General features: G+C 38.1%; 1 protein-coding gene across 7 annotated transcripts in view; it reads left to right on the top strand.

Annotated features, from left to right (window-relative positions):
• Positions 1 to 18,410, top strand: part of HPS5 (HPS5 biogenesis of lysosomal organelles complex 2 subunit 2) — a 60,453-nt gene that overhangs the window by 16,945 nt on the left and 25,098 nt on the right. For 6 of the 7 annotated variants that reach the window (XM_019812150.3, XM_006937131.4, XM_023239634.2 and 3 more), the window contains 15 exons: positions 336 to 548; positions 836 to 907; positions 4,344 to 4,432; positions 6,388 to 6,566; positions 7,008 to 7,166; positions 7,757 to 7,952; positions 8,626 to 8,749; positions 9,703 to 9,852; positions 11,240 to 11,317; positions 11,854 to 12,431; positions 13,216 to 13,336; positions 13,761 to 13,916; positions 14,653 to 14,772; positions 15,613 to 15,726; positions 17,113 to 17,219. In XM_019812150.3, coding sequence (XP_019667709.2) covers positions 336 to 548; positions 836 to 907; positions 4,344 to 4,432; positions 6,388 to 6,566; positions 7,008 to 7,166; positions 7,757 to 7,952; positions 8,626 to 8,749; positions 9,703 to 9,852; positions 11,240 to 11,317; positions 11,854 to 12,431; positions 13,216 to 13,336; positions 13,761 to 13,916; positions 14,653 to 14,772; positions 15,613 to 15,726; positions 17,113 to 17,219 — 2,456 coding nt within the window. The remainder of the gene's footprint in view (positions 1 to 335; positions 549 to 835; positions 908 to 4,343; positions 4,433 to 6,387; positions 6,567 to 7,007; positions 7,167 to 7,756; positions 7,953 to 8,625; positions 8,750 to 9,702; positions 9,853 to 11,239; positions 11,318 to 11,853; positions 12,432 to 13,215; positions 13,337 to 13,760; positions 13,917 to 14,652; positions 14,773 to 15,612; positions 15,727 to 17,112; positions 17,220 to 18,410) is intronic. The other variant, XM_003993038.5, reaches the window with a different exon arrangement.

Raw genomic sequence — 18,410 nt, 5'->3', positions numbered from 1 at the left:
AGGATGTATGAAATGGTTTGCTAGCACTCATTTTGTAGATTTGAAAGGGGCCTTCACGTGAATTCTGAGCCCCTCATTCTGTGGATAATACACTGAGCACTAACGTGAAGTGGTTTGCTTCCTGTTACAGAAATCGTTAATGGCAAATCAGAGCCAAAACCCTATTTTGACCTTTCCATGCTGCTGTTCTTTCCAATATATTGCTGATATGAATACAGAGAAGATATTGTGGGTGTGGTTATTATGGCCATAGGGTTATTATGTCCATTAGTAGTGCCATTTGTTTTTGACTTTTTTATAAATAAACGTGCTTTCTTTTCTTTTGGGGGGATTAGAGAAAAATTTTGGAAAATCGGAAGCAAGGAAAGAGATGGAGAATATGGAGCTTGTTTCTTCCCTGGAAGATGTTCTGCAGGCCAGCAACCCCTAATATATTGTGCTCGCCCTGGCTCTAGGATGTGGGAAGTGAACTTTGATGGGGAAGTTATAAGCACACATCAGTTTAAGAAACTCCTCTCGTCACCACCTCTCCCTGTGATTACTCTAAGGTAATGATTTGTATTGCTGATAGGGACTATCTGAGGAATTTACATGCAGGAGTTCGGTTGAAATCTCTGATATTCTAGACGCATTAAAGATTATGCTTTCTAAAAGTGAAGTCGAATTTTTACTCAAGATTTAGAGAAACCAAAAAGCCTTTAACCAGCTATCTTTGATACGATTAAAGTAGATTGAATAAAGGCAGATGAGTTAGATGCTGCAAAACTTTTCCTACGTAGGGAACAGCATACATTTTTGTTGTGGTTAATTCATTAACAGACTGTTTACTTCCTAGATCTGAACCTCAGTATGATCATACAGTTGGATCTTCCCAGTCTTTGTCTTTCCCCAAACTCTTGCACCTTAGGTAAGTTTCTCCTTTTGATCGTTCAAAAAAAAAAAAAAACGAGCACTTAACTTTGTCTCTTTGTTTCTTGTTCACGGGTGGGTTTTTAAACGTTGTTTTTGTACTAAGATATTTTTGGAAAATTAGGAAATGACTATGTTACATGACGTGTTCTAAGAGGAATAAAAAGATCATAGAAGTATGCTTCTTTTTTTGTTGTTTCAAATTGACCTAAACCAATTGGACAGTCTATAATTGTCAGGGAACTTCTGACAATTAGAGCTAAGAACTGTCAGTACTCTTTTCTTTTCATAACCTCCCCTGCCTGGTGGGAGGTTAAAATGAAAGCAAGTCTCAGACTGAAGTCAGCCACACAGATGTATGCTTCTGGCACAAAAATAATTGTAGAACTTGTTCTTGTAAGCTTGGTGAACTTTCAGCTTCTGTCCTTCAGGTGCTCCGACAAGTACCTTGCATGAAAGATCTGCACATTCAGCTGTATTCTAACATCAGGGTTCAGCTAGCCTTCCAGTTGGATTAGGTGCTAAAGTCCTCTATTAAGGGGCAGCACACAGTGTCACTAAAGGCTGGGTTTGCCAATTCTTACACCTTGTTCTTCAAGCATGGGGGTGCCAATGTATGATTTCTAGCCAGTCTGTATATCTTGAGCTCATTTCATCAATGGATATTATTTCCAGTATCCCTTAAGCTAACATGTTAAGATCTCTAATGCAGATTCAGAGAATGTTATTTAGAGATTGTTTTACGGTGGTCTGTTATAGGGACTGCTGATTGGGTTCTTTCAAAGGCTAACTAATCGCTCTTAGAATGTGATTTTTTAAAAAAACTTTTGAAATGTGAACTAATTGCCCCTAACTAATGTAGGTATATGTCACACTGCCTACACTGACGTATTTCACATTAAATTATAAATTCATAAATCACGTTAGTAAATTCATGATTCTCCCTGAAAATTAGGTAAAGCATATTAAAAACTCTTCCTTTATGGTACTTTTTACGATTTCTAATTACATATTCATACAGCATTTACGTTTGTCTTACTCTTAGAGGGTAAGTTCTATAAGGGCTTTGTTTCTGTTTGGTTCATTATATTATTCTTAGTGCTTGGCATAGCATCTGGCACATAGACCCTTCTGACTGTGATGTGATATGTGAGGAAGTCCTTTACTCAAGGGTGTGTTTTCTAATGGCAAGACCATGGTCTGCTTGGCTCTTCTGGTAGAGTTACTCTTTTGAGTTAAGCTATTTAAAGCTCCTGTTACAGTTTCCGCCATAGCAAACAAAGCCCTTGATGATCTGGCTGTGCCTACTCTTCAGCTTAAGCAATAATTAATGCCAGTTTGAAGCCTTTGCAGACTCTTCCAGCAGGCTTAGATTAGACACTTACTCCTGGGCACTATTGTCACCCTTTTTCATTCCTCTGTCACCACCCCTATTTCACTGTACTTTGAATATCCATCCCAGCACCAGATTGTCAACTCCTTTGCTGTGGGCACAGTGTTAGTCACATAGTAAGCTCTCAAGTAATAGCTCAATTAAAGAATTCAATGAAGATTTTTTTTTTTTTTAATCATGAGTAGGAGGGCTTTTTGTTCCTGTTTGTTTCCTTTTCCCCCCTCACCTATACACCTGTGTCCTATAGTAACCTTTACTGTTACACACACAAATCCCACAGGGAGGCAAATTTATATGCTTAGTTTTCTTTTGGGTAAATAGTATCCCTTTTCCCTCCTTGAGTTTTTAACCAATGCTCTTAGGCTGCGTTCTCGTCCCTTTATTATCAAAGAAAGGACAAGGGGATGAGGGATGTGTAAATTACAAAGTATCAGCTTTTACCTGAACCTCTCTCCTAAGATTTCCTAAGGAATCTTTTCAAGTTGAGTATCACTTTCAGTGTCAAAATCATGATCTTATAACTCTACTTAGGAGTCCTCTGGCCTCTTGCTTTTTTCTCCTCTGGCTCCTGAAGGTAGCCTTCCAATTTTTCTTCCTTTGGATTAGCATTCTGACTATTTCTTCCATCTTTGTGTCAAAGATTATTTTCCCATAGCGACAGTGATCTGGTCTTATATTGGCAAGATGTTTAATATTTGTGTGAGGATCCAGTTCCTGTTAAATACCACTCCTAGTTTCATAGCCACATAGTACCATGTTTAGTACTCTTGGGGGTATAAAGAAAAAAAAGGTTCCTGTTTTTAAGATTATAATTTGTTGGAGAGATGTGGTATTTCTACAAAAATCTGAACAATAATAAAGAAAAAGGGTTCCAACAGTGCAGTACATGACTAAGTGCCATATGAACAGGGTTGACAAGAAGTAGGATGAGTGCAGGAGGAAGAGTAGTTGCCCTCGGCTCTCGGAGGATTCCAGAGGGGCGTGGCGCTTCTGTGATCCTTGGGAAATGGCTAGAGTGAGAGTATTACAAGCTCGGCTGCCCTGACCAAGGGGAAGAAACAGAGTTTACCAGTGGTATATGAGAAATAGTAGCAGCCTTGAGAGGGTAAATGAGATATATAAGCAAAGGAGTATGAAAGAAATGAGAGATGTGGAGAGTAGCAGAGGACTGGGGAAGGAGGTGGACCAACAAAGTGCAGTGTCCCGGAGTCCAGGGAGGTGAGATTCAGGAAGGAACAGTCCGTGGGGTTTGGCCCCTGCATGAGGATCAAGAAGAAAGGATAAGGAAGGGTTATTTCATTTGGCATTTAGGAAATATATGACTTTTTGAAAATGCAGTTTCGTGGAATAATCAGGATTCTAGATAATAATAGTTGGTAGATGGGTCAGTGAGGATAAATGAGAGAAAAAGTACGTTCTGTGAGGTAGAGAGAGAAAAGTCCAGGTTTGGAGACAGACTGTCCTTGGGCATATTATTTAAGTTTTAAGTGTTTATTTTTAAGAAAAAAGGAAAAAACACTTCTATCTTGATGGGCTGCCACAAGGTTAGATAATAGGTAGGGCCTTTGATAAAGCTCCTGGCAGATAGTGGACCAGGAGTTTTCAACCTTTTATTGCCTGCTCACAACTACGGACATCAAAATATTACCATCCCTAAAATTGTTTCACTAGAGCAGTGATTTGTGGTGAGGTATGTCATCTGTTTTAAATGTGCCCATTTTATACTAGTTAGGGGGAATTTGGTTGCTTTAACAAACATTAGGTAAGATACCAGCCTTTTCTTTTTCTAGAAGATTTTTAGTGTATGTATCTAAATTTTTCCCAGTTTGGCATCATATTTTTTAGGGGGCTTTTGCTACAGACATAAAAGGGGTGTCAGGACTTGATTAACTGGATCACTGTTGTGATTTTTTTTTCTTTTTTTTGTACAGTCTCAATTTACTTTTATAGCTGATGTGAGGGTCTGAGTTCAGGGAATTGTATCACAAACTTCTGTATCCAAGCAAACTAGAATTCTCTTAACTTCTCTTTTCTTTTGCAGTGAGCACTGTGTGCTGACGTGGACAGAAAGAGGAATTTATATTTTCATTCCTCAGAATGTTCAAGTTCTTCTTTGGAGTGAAATCAAAGGTAATTGCATTTTTCTTCCTTATGTAATTTTTAATCTCATGCTTGTGAAGGATTTAGTTATTGTAGGAGAATTCATTTGCAGTGTGAAAAGTAGAGAAATAGAATGAGGTGACATTTCTTATAAAGGTTAACATCATAGACGTTTCCCACCATAAGGTATAATCCAAGCATCCACTTGTGAATTTGTGGTCAGTTATTTAGTTTTTCATGGGTAGTTTTAAATACAGTTTCCATTTATTCTTTAATATTAGTAACCGCTGCTAAGGATTGAATGAGTTAATCTTTTCCTTCTGTTTACCCTGAATTTTGATGCCTGTTGGAAGTCTTGCTTGAACTTCCATTTTGTGTCTTAATAGTTTGAGGTTCAAGAAGTCCTTGTGAGAGCAACAGCATTTTAGGTGGCTGAGGCAGAGAAAGTCAATCTCTATATTTTTTTAGTTTAAACCAGAAATAGAAGACATCTTGTCGTGTTAGCATTGCTACTCAGAGAGTGTATCTTATCTTTTTGGGTCATTTTCTACCTTGTAGAAATATAAAAAAGAGGAACCATTATTTACCAATCTGATCAATATTGATTTCTTGTGGATTAAGTTCACTAAGCTTGTCCCTTTAAAACGAGTTTGTTTTTTTAAAAATTGACATATACACTGTATAAGTTTAAGGCATACAAAGTATTGATTTGATACAGTTACACAGTCAACCCCTGAACAACGTGGGAGTGAGGGGCACAGACAAGTCGAAAATCTGCATGTAGCTTTTGACTCCCCACAAACTTAACTACTAATAGCCTCCTGTTCATCTGAAGCCTTACTGATAACTTAGTTTACATACTTTGTATGTTACATGTATTATTTGCTGTATTCTTACAATAAAGCTAGAGAAGAAAAAAATGTTAAGAAAATCATAAGAAAGAAAATAGATTTACCATAGTATATTTATTGAAAAAAATTCACATATCATTGGACCTGTGCAGTTCAAACTCATGTTGTTAAAGGGTCAACTATATATTGTGATGATTACTATCTTTCATGATGAGAACATTTAATATCTAGTCTCTTAGCAGCTTTGCAGTATATGATACATTATTGTTAACTGTAATCACAATGCTGTGTGTGCGTTAGATCTCTAGAACTTATTTGTCTTCTAACTTTGTACCCCTTGACCAACATCCACTACCCCTCCAGCCCCTGGTTACCACCATTCTACTCTGCTTCTACTTGTTTGGCTTTTTTTAGATTCTACCTATAAGTGATATCAAAAACTAGTTTTTTAAGTCCTTTCGTGATGTTCTGCCAAGACAGGTATTTTTCTCATGAATTGTTTGTCAATTTACATGCTGTGTTAAAAATCCATTCATTGACACTAGACTGTAACTCTCAGAACTGTTGTAGTCTGGCCTCTAATGTAGAGTGCTCTTTTAAAGTCCCAATTCCTTTTCATAGAAAGTAGCATTTTATTTTTTTATTTATTATATTATTACTTTTCAAAATTCTAGTGTAGTTAACATACAGTTTAATATTAGTTTCAGGTGTACAGTATAGTGATTCAGTAATTCCATACATCACCCCAGTGCTCATCAGGACAAGTACCCTCTTTAATCCCCATCACCTATTTCACCCATCCCCCACCCACTTCCCCTCTGGTACCCATCAGTGTGTTCTCTATAGTTGAGAGTCTGTTTCTTTGTCTTTCTCTCTTTCCTTTGCTCATTTGTTTTGTTTAGAACAGATTTTAAACATAGAATTTTAGATTAAACAGATGCGTTTGTCTCTTATTTTTTTAGAAGTGTCTAAAATATGATTTCTTCATTGAAATGCAAGTATAAGTGAGATGAAATTCAGTCAAGTCAAACTCATTGTAAAAAATGAATTTCTTAGAATGATTGCAGCCCTTGCCAAAATGGAAAAGGAATATTTGCTTAAACTTGTGTGTGTTCACCCCTGTGGTTTTTGTAGATATTCAGGATGTGGCCGTCTACAAGAATGAGCTGTTCTGTTTGCACCTGAATGGGAAAGTCTCACATCTTTCTCTGTTATCTGTGGAACGCTGTGTGGAGCGCCTGCTGAGGAGAGGCCTGTGGAACCTAGCGGCTTGCACCTGCTGTCTTTTCCAAAACTCTATCATTGCCAGCAGAGTGAGTCAGAGAGCTTACATACTCATCTCGGTTGTTAAAACCACCCTAGCCTGCAGGATTGTGTTACAAAGTTGCTTGTCTTTATTAGCAAATGAAACCCCCATAAATCCCTACAGGAGGCATGGCATATAAATCTAGGGGTGGGTGGAGGGTAAGAAAAAGGGAATACTTCCCACTTAAAAGAAAATTAAATTTTCTCATAAACTTACTTGAATTTCAGACCTTGTTTTAAGGGGGAATGATTGTGTGTACAATAGCATTTAATTCTTAATTTCTAAGATAATTCTCATTAACTCTTTTACTACCTTGTTAAATCTTTTTAAAGCAACTTTGAGGTTTTATGGTCTCTGTTAGATCTCTTTCAGTATATTGGCCACTGAATTTAGATTTCATTATAAATAGTAAGCTATTCTACTTGGTTTCTACTTACCCTTTCATTAGGGAAGAAAATCTTTGACTGTGGATAAGTTGGAGCATTTGAAATCTCAGCTGGACCTCACAACCTATAGTGATCTGATTTCTCAACTGGAAGAATTGATCTTAAAATTCGAACCTTTGGATTCAGCTTGCAGCAGTAGAAGAAGTTCCATTTCATCACATGTAGGTATTTTTACTTTTCAAAGGGTTTATCTGTACAGTAAGTCTTTTCTTCCTCAGGTTGTACTCCTATATCTCTTGAGATCCCAAAGCTTATCTTCTTTCCATGTGATAGATTTAGAGAGAGGGGAGAGTTGTCAAGAGGGGCTTTCTTTCAGCCGTTGGGCAGCCCTATGAAGCCTCCACTTAGGTATGTCGTGGAGCCATATTTTGTTTCGTCATTGTTTATTATATTCTGTTTTAGTACCTCGTATAGCTTCCAGCACAAGTTAAGTTGCTCCTAATCTGTGATTTCAGATGCTTCATGCTAATGTGAGTCATAGTGCAGCTCAGGGTTGTCTTCGTGACTCCCCATTCTCACAGCCAGGATTCATGGAGGCAAGCTAGAGAAAGATGTTAGTGTGACGTCATCAGCATGTGAGGGTGGTCCAGCTGCCGGAAGCCTAAACCTTGCTCACCAGTTTGTTCTATCAAGCCATAATTGTTGTTATTGACTTGCTACTTACTCGTGTTGGTTTTTCTCTTTAAAAACCATTTTTGTGTTATGAAGGAAAGTTTTATTTTGATTTTTTTGGGATTCTTTTTATTTTTAGGAAAGTTTCAGCATCTTGGACTCCGGTATTTATCGTATCATTAGTAGTAGAAGAAGCAGTCAGTCAGATGAAGACTCTTGTTCTCTTCACAGCCAAACTCTCTCAGAAGATGAGAGACTCAAAGAATTCACCTCACATCAAGAAGAGGACCAACCGGATCACAGTTGGAGCTCACACGGGAATGAAGGTGATAATGGTGCGTTTTGTTGGTTGCTGACATGAAGCCGTTATATTCTGTGACTTCTCTTTGCCAGGATTAACTTGTGCATTGAGTTTTCTCCATGGTGTTAATAATTTTTATTATGTTGACAGACTTTCCACTCAAACATGTCGATCTGTTTGGCATAGAAGAATGGGTTTAGGTTTAGTTGTGTTTTTCCCCCTCCTGTTTAGGTGAATATTGATACAGTCTGTAATTTTAATCACACATCAAAATGCTGCAAGAGTTAAGAAAGGAAGTCATTAATCAAAGGAGCAGAACAATTTTATCTTGACTAACCCAATTATTTTCCATCAGGAATGAAAAATTACTACAGTTCTGGAGGCCATTGCCTTCACTTTTCGATGTTCGAGTATTCCTGTGACTCAACTGTTGAGAAGAGCTTAATAAAGACTCTAAACTTCCTTTTTGACTTATGGGGATTCAGGGTTAGTAGGCAAATGAAGGTACCTGCCTCAGTGTTTTATATGTGGACCATCCCGTGCATCTTGTAAACCTGTGTTCTGCTCATTTGTATCTGGCTCAGTTGTGATTTCAGTATTGAATCCTTCATTTCCTTTGGTTTATTCATTTCAGAATTTTTTTAAAGATAAAAAAAACTCCAGTGTGATTAAATTTTGTTTCTTTTTCCCCTGATTACATTCATCAGACAGTGTTTCTCATGTTCCCGTGACGTTGGAGACAGATAAGAATGAAACATTCCTTCCCTTCAGCATTCCATTACCATTTCGTTCTCCTTCTCCTCTTGTGTCTCTTCAGGCGGTCAAGGAAAGGTAAACTAATTAGTCCTGTCCCTTAATCCTGTTTCTGGTTTCATTTCAGTTGTCACATTAGGTACTTTTGTGCTGAGGATGGAAAGACATTTTGAATAAGAAAAAACAAGTTTTTAGGTTATTTCTCATATAACCTGTTATTTCCATCTTCGACAGTTTGGCTTCCCTCTTTGGGTAGTTGGGTATTTGGGTTGTTACAAATGTGTCTTCCATCCCAGACAGAGTAAAATTTTGAAAAATCTGTTTTTTCCTCATCCCTGGTAGTAACAGTTTCCATAGATCATTAGTCATTTTTTTTTTTTATCCTTTCAATTTGCACTCAGAATTGGAGACGCTTTGGAAGTCTTTCCAACTACTCCATGGGCCTAGAATTGGCATTCCAGCTTGAGAGCAAAGACTTGTATAGCTACTTAACCACTTATCTGAGTCTTACTGGATACTGGTTTTTTTTTTGTTTTTGTTTTTTTGTTTTTTTTTTAATTCCAGTAGAGTTAACATACAGTGTTGTATTACTTTCAGGTGTACAGTATAATGATTCATTTACCAGATACGGTTTTGCTTGTAAAGGAGGTTATATTGTGACTAGTTAGCCACTGAATTTCATGAAGAAATTCTGTTAATTTGCTGGGCAGTATGGGGCAGGTGGTTACATGGCCTCCTTTGCCTAAGTTATAGAAACATTGCAGACATAGCTGGAGTTAAAGACTTTTTCTTTAGCACTGAATCAAGGCAGTTTAGTAAATGAAGTGAATTTTTATTGCATGTTTTATGTGGGCCTTATATGAAATATGTAGCTGATTAAGGAAGTTGCTATAAATATAGTCTTTCTTTTTATTAAGTCCAAGTTGCTTTTCTAGGACTAATGGGAACAGAGAGAACTCAGGTACTGAATTTTTTGTTCTTGGGAGTAATGAGGTGTTTTTCATATTAGTCTTTTGGTATTTGACTTCCAGTGTCTCTAGCTTTGTACGTAAAACTACTGAGAAGATTGGCACCCTTCATACAGGCCCTGATTTGAAAATAAGACCAGAACCCAGGGGTGATGAGCAGTTATGTGAAGAGGATATGAGTCCAGTCACTTGCCCAAAAGAAGAAGACACTGAGTAAGCTCTTACATATAAATCTGGGTAAATTCTAGAGGACCGAACTGTCATTTTGAAGAAAACCATAGACTGTGTGCTATTAGAGAAGGCACACATCTGACCCTGTTCATTGTAGATTGTGTAGCTCCTAAAAAATGTGAACACCATAAAGTAAGTTTTGGAAAATGACACCTACCCATAGCAAGTCTATTGAGAGAGAGTTTTAATTTAGCACCTCTTTCATCTGTCCTCTGCACAACATCCCTCCCCTCCAAATCCCTTCAAACTTCTGGGATGTTAGAGAAGACTATTAGATTAAGAGTAGGATTACCAAAGATCTAGGCCTTGTCCTTGCTGTGCTTCTGACTAGCGTGTGGCCTTGGGTAAGTCACTAATGCTCTCTGGCCTGTAGGATGAGAGCATTGGCATTGATGTCATGTCAGCATGATATGCTGGTGGCATAGTCCTTATGTAGTGGGGTTGTAGCAGAGCCCTTGGTCTGGCACAGTGTGAAATGTCTTGTCCATCTGGTCTCTGCCTTAACTCACAGTTCGTAGGATCTGAGCATTAGAAGCACACCAGCCCAGTACTCACCCAGGAATTGAGAGACCCACAGGCCCAGTTGTAGGTAGACAGTCAGATAATATAGGATAATTTCCTGAATGCTTACATTTACAGGACAAAAAGTACAGGTATTGTTGTGGCATTTAAGGCAATCCTCACTCTGACCTTAGCCCACCTTTCCAGCCTCATTTCCAACTGCATGCTTCTAAGTGTTCTCTATTCTGGTCCTGTCAGAGCATTGGGTGGGTACACTTCACTACCTTTGTTCATGCTGTTTCTTTCACCTGTGCTATTCCCCCCCGCCATTCTTTTTATTTTTAAGTTTATTTATTTATTTATTTTGAGAGAGAGAGAGAGAGAGAGGGTGCACATGTGAGGGGGGAGGTGTGGGGGAGAGAGGGAGAGAGAGAATCCCAAGCACGCTTTGGGCTTGAACTCATGAACCATGAGGCCATGACCTGAGCTGAAATCCAGAGTCGTTTACTTAACCCACTTAACCACCCAGGTGCCCATCTCCCCTTTCTTCCTAATACACATACCACCTCCTTGGGAACACTTCCCTTGATTGCCTTATCAGAAAAATTACTCCTTTTTCCGTGCTTTACGAACACAATGTTTGTGCCGCTCTTTAGCGTTCATTTTATTCTCATTTATGTTATGGTTAGTTGTTTGCATGCCTTTCTTTCTCTCTTGAGTTTACTCATCCTGAAGCCGTGGATCATTTTTTATATTCATCTGTTTGTGTCATGTAACGTTCAGTACAGTACGTGTCACTTAGTAAGCACTTAGAAATATTTGTTTAAGGAAGCTCTGATCCCCTCTAACTCTTTTCACACTTCTCTAGGGAGAAAAAAGAAGTAATTAGTCAACCTCAAGAAGAGGACAAGTTCCAAGACCTCAAAGTAGCAACAGCAGAAGCAATGTGAGTATTTATGAACAAGAGAGGTTTTTGGTTTTTTTTTTTAATGTTTGTTTATTTTAAAGAGAGAGAGAAAGAGAGAGAAAGCCAGCGAGCGTGAGTGGGGAGGGGCAGAAAGAGAGGGAGACAGAATCCGAAGCAGGCTCCAGTATCCGAACTGTCAGCACAGAGCCTGGCATGGTGCTTGAACCCACAAACCATGAGATCATGACCTGAGCCGAAGTTGGATGTTTAACCGACTGAGCCACCCAGGCGCCCTGAATGGGAGAGTTTTATAGTGAATGGGAATGACTTCAAGGTCATCAGGAGTGGTCCTGAGACCATGTGGGCGAAGGTAGTCTCATTTGTAATTGAAATTCAACAATTAGTATTAAAGTTACTCTCGTATTGTCATCTTGCTGAGATAATTGTTAAAAGAGTTGAAAAGTAACATTTATGCCAGATAAATATGTTATATCCAGTAGGTTTGCTTAGCATGAAATAATTTGTTTTAAAAAAACACATGAAACATAAATTTCATACTTGTCTGTCTTGTGTAGGACCAAGCTACAGGACCCACTGGTTTTGTTTGAACCCAAGTCTCTGAGAATGGTTTTACAGGAGTGGCTTTCGCAGTTAGAAAAAACATTTGCCATGAAGGACTTTTCAGGCATTTCAGATACTGGTAACTCATCCATGGCATCAAACCAGGATGTGCTATTGTTTGATGAGTCAAAAAAGGGAGTATTAGATGAAGATAATGAAAAAGAAAAAAGAGACTCTTTAGGCAATGAAGAAACTGTTGATCAAAGAACATGTGAATCTACAAGTAGTCTGAGGGAGCCCTTGGATGACCTTTTCCAAGTGTGTTCTCCATGCAGCATAGCTAACAGTCTTCAGAAGGATCTGGCTGAATTGGCAACGTTGTGTTTGGAATTGAATGTATTGAATTCTGAGACCAAAAGCACAAGTGGACATGTGGACCACACTTTGCAACAGTACTCTTCTGAAATTCTGGCTTGTCAGTTCATAAAGAAGTACTTTTTTGTCCTGGACTTGAAAAGAGCAAAGGAGAGTATCAAGCTTAGTTACGCTAAAAGTCCTTGTGTTTGGGATACTTTTATTGAAGGATTGAAAGGTAATAATCAGATTGCCTTATCAAATAGAAATCAGTATAGAGGACAATAGCATCTTAGCGTTTTTGCATTTAAAAAAAAGATTTAAGTACAAGATTATTTCCATTTTGGTCAACCTCCATTCTGTTTCCCACTCAATTTAATTTTTATGGTTTAATTTGCAACTGTATTATAAGAAATTCATTTTATTTCTCTTAAAGTCATACTCAGAAAACATATATATAGCAAAATTGGAGAAGTTGGGATTCAAATGAAATGTGTTACAAATGCAGTCATATAAAAACAAGAAAATCATTTATGTAGCTTACTAATGTAGAGATAATATATGCCATATTTTGAGTACTTACTGTGTGTCACATATTGTGCTAAACACCTTAAGGAGGTTTCATTTCCTATCTTAGAATTATTTTCAGAATGGAGGGTGTTACTCCATTTAACGGGTGAAAAGAGTGAGGCACAGAGAGATTTTAATAATTGAGTAGTCTAAACTGTTGGAATAAAGGTGTCACAATAACTCAGATGTAGAAGTTTATTTCTTGCTCATATAATATCCAGGACACGTTCCAACTCATTGGGAAACTCGCTCCCATGTGGTAATCTAGGTTGATTTTAAGGTCCTTAAAAGTAGAGATTGTGTCCTGTCCTTTTTTTGTTTGTCCTCCAGTGCTTAACCATTGTGCCATGCACCCAGTAGGTCCATAACTAATGACTGTTGGATGAATGTGTTCATGAACTGAGTATTTACAGCTACAAGATGAAAGGAAAAGGGTGTGCTTTATCTTTCAGAAATGGCAAGTTCCAGTCCTGCGTATATGGAGATAAAGGAAGGAGACCTACCAACAAGATTAAAGTTAGTGAATGACTCAGTCCCCTTTGACAGTCCTTTGTTGATTGCTTATGCCGCCAGGTAAGTTGTCCTCTGCCATTTATATGAACTAAAGTCATGGTGTTTTGTTTTGGTTTTGGTCTTAATCTCTAAAGTTTTACTCAGTTGTATGGTGGGCAGCTTCTTGTCATTTTTTTTTCTTTTTGAAAAAACTGTTTTTTCTTTTTGAGAGACAGAGAGAGCACGCAAGCAGGGGAGGGGCAGAGAGTGAGGGAGACACAGAATCTGAAGCAGGGTCCAGGCTCTCAGTTGTCAGCACAGAACCTGACTCGGGTCTGGAACTCACCATGAGATCATGACCTGATCCAAAGTTGGAAGCTTAACCACCTGAGCCACCCAGGCACCCCGATTGTCATTTTTATTTCTAATAAATGCTTAGATAATGTAACCAAGTTACATCATCTCATTGAAGTTGGAGACTAACTGGTTTTGTTTTTAAATGCAGATTGTATGAAACGTTTGGAGAATCTGCTCTTCGGTCCTTAATCAGGTTTTACCCATCTATTTTGCCTTCGGATGTCATGCAACTTTGTCATCATCATCCTGCTCAGTTTTTGGCCTATTTAGACAGTCTGGTGAAATCAAGGCCTGAAGATCAACGGTGAGAAGGCGAGAATATTTGCAGACTCTCTTTTCTTTTGATAAGGCATTGTTTCCCTTGTATAAGCTGTTGTTATGTTCTTACTGCCACCTGCCACACAATTGACACACCTGTTATGGAAAGGATGATTTTGGCAGTCATGTACCGTTCTTTCACAGTCCACAACACATACCATAAATGTGCACATAGCTAGTGTACTTCTCTTCACTCTGTCTCAGGGATTCTCAGTGAATCAGTGATGATCAATGTAAAATTAAACCCCTGCTTCACGTCCTACACTAAGGCAAATAAGCTTCCTTGTTGTCTCTGCTGGTGAGTGGATTTATTGCCACCTCTTTGTTGATAATATCCCAGCTCTTTGTGGATCTCAGTCCCAGATCTCATCTCTTTTTTAGACTGAGGTCTCATTTCCTATTTCCACATGGCCCTTGGTTTCAACACCTGCCCCCCCCCCCCACCCTTTCTTCATCTCATTGATTTACATTTGCCCTACTGGCTTTCATTTCTCTTTTTGTTTTAGGCCTTTTGGTATTTTCCTTATTATCTTGAGCTCAACTGTTCATTTAATAGGCTATTAGATTTTCACCAGCATTTCTAGACATTTTGTAGCAGAGGGTTTTCAAGTCATTTCATCTACTATTTTGGTCCCCTAATAACATTTTCTTCACATTCCTACATTTTATGTTTCCTTTCTCAGCATGAAGATTGGTGATTTTTCTCCCCAACTTTCTTTTAGGCCACCTTTCCTTGAGTCCCTTCTACAACCAGAATCTTTAAGATTGGATTGGCTGCTTTTAGCAGTGAGCCACGATGCTCCCCCAAGCACAAGCACTATGGATGATGAAGGAAACCCCAGGTATAAAAGTTCTCCTTCCAGCTCCGATGTTCTCCTAGAATGGAACTGCTTTATTCATTCATAGCATTCTGGGCTTACTTCAAGAATAGCTATGGAAGAGACTGACCCAAGTCATAGTAGTAAGGAAACTGAGTGTACTTCTTAGTGGTTCTGAACATTTTTTGAGTTACAGATTTCCGATGATTCCTCTCAGAAAAATGTACATCCCTGCACAATTTTGTACATGATTTCAGATAATTAAGCTCTTTCATGTATCCACATTAAGAGTCCTTGATGGTTAAACCTGTATTAGAGGGAGGAAATTCTATGTTTTCTTCCTGGAAATTTCTAGACATAGCTTGATTTGGGACTAAAAAAAATAATCCATAAGAAATACATACTGATACATGTAATGTATTAGAAATGTCTCTTGTGTTTACCTCTAAGAGAAGCTTATTAAAAGCCCCCCCGCCCCGCCATATGCCTATCATATATGCCTAGACAAAAGGTCTAGAAGGAGATACAGTGGCTGTCTATGAGTGAGAATTATAGGCTTCTTTCTTTTGCTTTTTATTACCTAAAATGTCTAATTTTAAAAAATAAACAGGTATTTGTTACAGGAAAAATAGCTATTTTTAATTTTTCAAAAGCCAAGTAAAAATGTTTGAAAAATATAATAATAATTGATATAATGATATAATGGATATTATAATATAAAAATATAACAATGGGAAAAATAAGTGACAATATGTTAATTATGTGACAAATATAATTAAACTCTATACTTCTCTATTAGATGGTGCATAAGCATTTTGTAAAAGTGTTTCTTGTCTAATTCACTGAGAGTTGTTCATTTCACAGGCCCCATTCACACTTGCTTTCCTGGGGTTACAATCAGCTGCTGCTCCATCTCATTAAACTCCCTGCAGATTTTACAACCAAAGAGAAAATGGCTGACATTTGTAGGTCTCATGGGTAAGTGAGAATTGTTTTAGAAGCTAAAGATTAGCTTCTTAGTTCATAACTTTATAATGAAGGACCTGAATTGATATGCTTTATCATTTGGGAATTCTCTTTACTACAGAGAAGTGACTTTTATTTTAAGTGATAGTAAAGTAGATGTCTTTTTCTTTTAAAATTTTATACATATTTTTCTTTTGTGTAGAAGAAATTGGCCTTTGCTAATTCCTCTCTCCCCCTGGTCCTTGGTAGCTAACTCCAGTTCTCAGGCACTTGGATGGTATTTAATTAAGCACCAGACTATGTGCTAAGAGTTACAGTTGATACAGGGTTCCTGAGAAGGGAGAGATTAGAATGTGCTCAATAGAATTGTTGGTGAAGGACTTAGGGAGGAGGGAGGAGACTTTGGAGGTAAAGCCCTGAAGGCTGGACAGGATTTGTATTGATAAAGGAGCCCAAGAGGAGGGTGGGTCAGGTGAGAGAAACAGCAAGAACAAGGGCATGAGAAACTGACCATTGCTTTTTATCCATACCGCATATTAGTTATTTATTGCCTGGCAGTATTATCTTATGGCTCTACCTGGATTATAATCTTTTGGAGATAGGGACCAATGTCTTTCTTTTTCTTTGTAATTTCTAATTCATACAGTGATAGGTACTTGATACATATTTGTTTATTGATAATAAGGGATGAAAGTAGCCAGGTGTGGTAGGTGATGAGATCATGTAGGACCTTGAAAGCTCCTCAGAAGAATTTATTGGTACTGAAATGACATGATAAAAATGGAGCTCTCTGAAAATCATCTCTGGTGTTGGAGATAGGAGGGCCAGCTAGGAAGCTGTCACAGTAATTCAGGCATGACTGAATTTGTGATGAGTATGGCAGCAGAAGGAGCACATCCAAGGGACATTCTGAGGGAAAATACAGTGGGACTTATAAACCATGGGTATAGCAAATAAAAGAGAGGGAAGAGTCAAGGAGAACTTACATAGTTTGCATATTTGGGGAAGAAATCTGAAAGTTTATAAAGTATATATAAGCTTACACATCTCATAACTAGTGCTTGGCCTCAAATATCAGTATTTATCTCTAGCTTTTATTCTTTTTTTCGTACACACTCTAGATCGAGGCTGTCTAATAGAATTGTCTATTAGATAATAGGAATATTATCTAGTTATTTCTAATTATTTCTATTATCTATTAGATAATAGAATAATGCTACCACATTGTCCAATATGGTAGCCATTAGCCACTTGAAAACTTGAAATATGGATTAGTCCACTGAAGAACTGACTTTTTATTTAATTTAAATTTAAGGCTAATGTCTACTTTATTGGACAGCACAGCTCCAGATAAATTCACTGTTTTTATTCCTTTCTTCAATTTTTGTTTCTTTAAAGTTTCTGGCCTGGGTATCTTACTCTTTGTTTGGAGCTGGAGAGAAGAAGAGAGGCCTTCACCAACATTGTGTGTCTTAACGATATGAGCCTGATGGAAGGGGACAATGGTATGTAAGTCCCAGTTGGTTACTTTTGGTTGTAGTATATTAGAAGCCACTGCAGAATTTTCAATAAGGATACTTGGTTGAACATTTCAGTGATCCTGTATGTAATCCTGGTTAGCTGTCAAATTTGTGGAGGTTTCTTTTGTTTTGCTTTGTTGTTTATTTATTTACTTATTTTTTTATTTATTTAATTTATTAAGAGAGAGAGCATGAGCTGGGGAGGGCAGAGAAAGAGGGAATCCCAAGCAGGCTCTGCACTCTCAGTGCAGAGCGCATCTCAGGGCTTGATCTCATGAACCATGAGACTGTGACCTGAGCCAAAATCAAGAGTTGGACGCCTAAGCAACTGAGCCACCCAGGTGCCCATTGTTTTGTTTTGGTTTTCATCAGTACCACTTAGTATATTATAAAATCATAATTAGAATAAACTATAGGCAATTTTTCTATTAGCAAGTGCCTACTATGTGTTAGTCACTACACTAGACACTTTTCCATCTGCTGTTTAAATAACAAACCTTTGGGATATTTACTGTTATTTCTGTTTTACAGAAGTTATAATTGAGGTCTGGGGGAAGGACAGTTAGTTTCCCCAAAGCCATACAACTGGTGGAGCAGGTGTTCAGACCCAGGTCTCACTGACTGTCTTTAAAGTTTGTGCTCAGAATCTTTTCTCTGCACCATGTTGCCTTTTACACAGCCAACAGTTCAGTATCATTAAAATGAACTTAAAGTGGAGTGGCAGCCAGCTTTCCCAAGTATTTAAATACTTAAAAATGGTTTTTAAATTTTTATCAATCCAACACAGATAAAATGACAGAAGGCCAGGGCTTTGACACACTGATATCTGAGGTCTGAGAGTCCATCTTGGTCTGTTTTCTCATGTTGCTTTATTCCTCTCAGTGCAAAGATGCCAACTGCATGACATCAGGGTCCTTCATTCAGCAGTGTGACCTATAGCCTTTTGCAGCTCTATTGGTGTGGGAGAGGGAAAGTTAGAACAGAGCAAAAAAGCCAGTTCACTGGCAAGTGTTAGTTAGCTTCAGATGTCCCAACTATTGGAAAAATAATTATCATCTTTGTTTCAGAAATGAAGAGGAGGGGGGCGCCTGGGTGGCTCAGTTGGTTGGGCGTCCGACTTCGGCTGAGGTCATGATCTCGCGGTTTGTGAGTTCAAGCCCCGCATTGGGCTCTTTG

This window comes from Felis catus, chromosome D1 (genome assembly GCF_018350175.1).
Source record: "Felis catus isolate Fca126 chromosome D1, F.catus_Fca126_mat1.0, whole genome shotgun sequence".
NCBI lineage: Eukaryota > Metazoa > Chordata > Mammalia > Carnivora > Felidae > Felis > Felis catus.
Note: the sequence above shows the minus strand (reverse complement) of the source record. Positions and strands in the feature narration are given on the sequence as shown.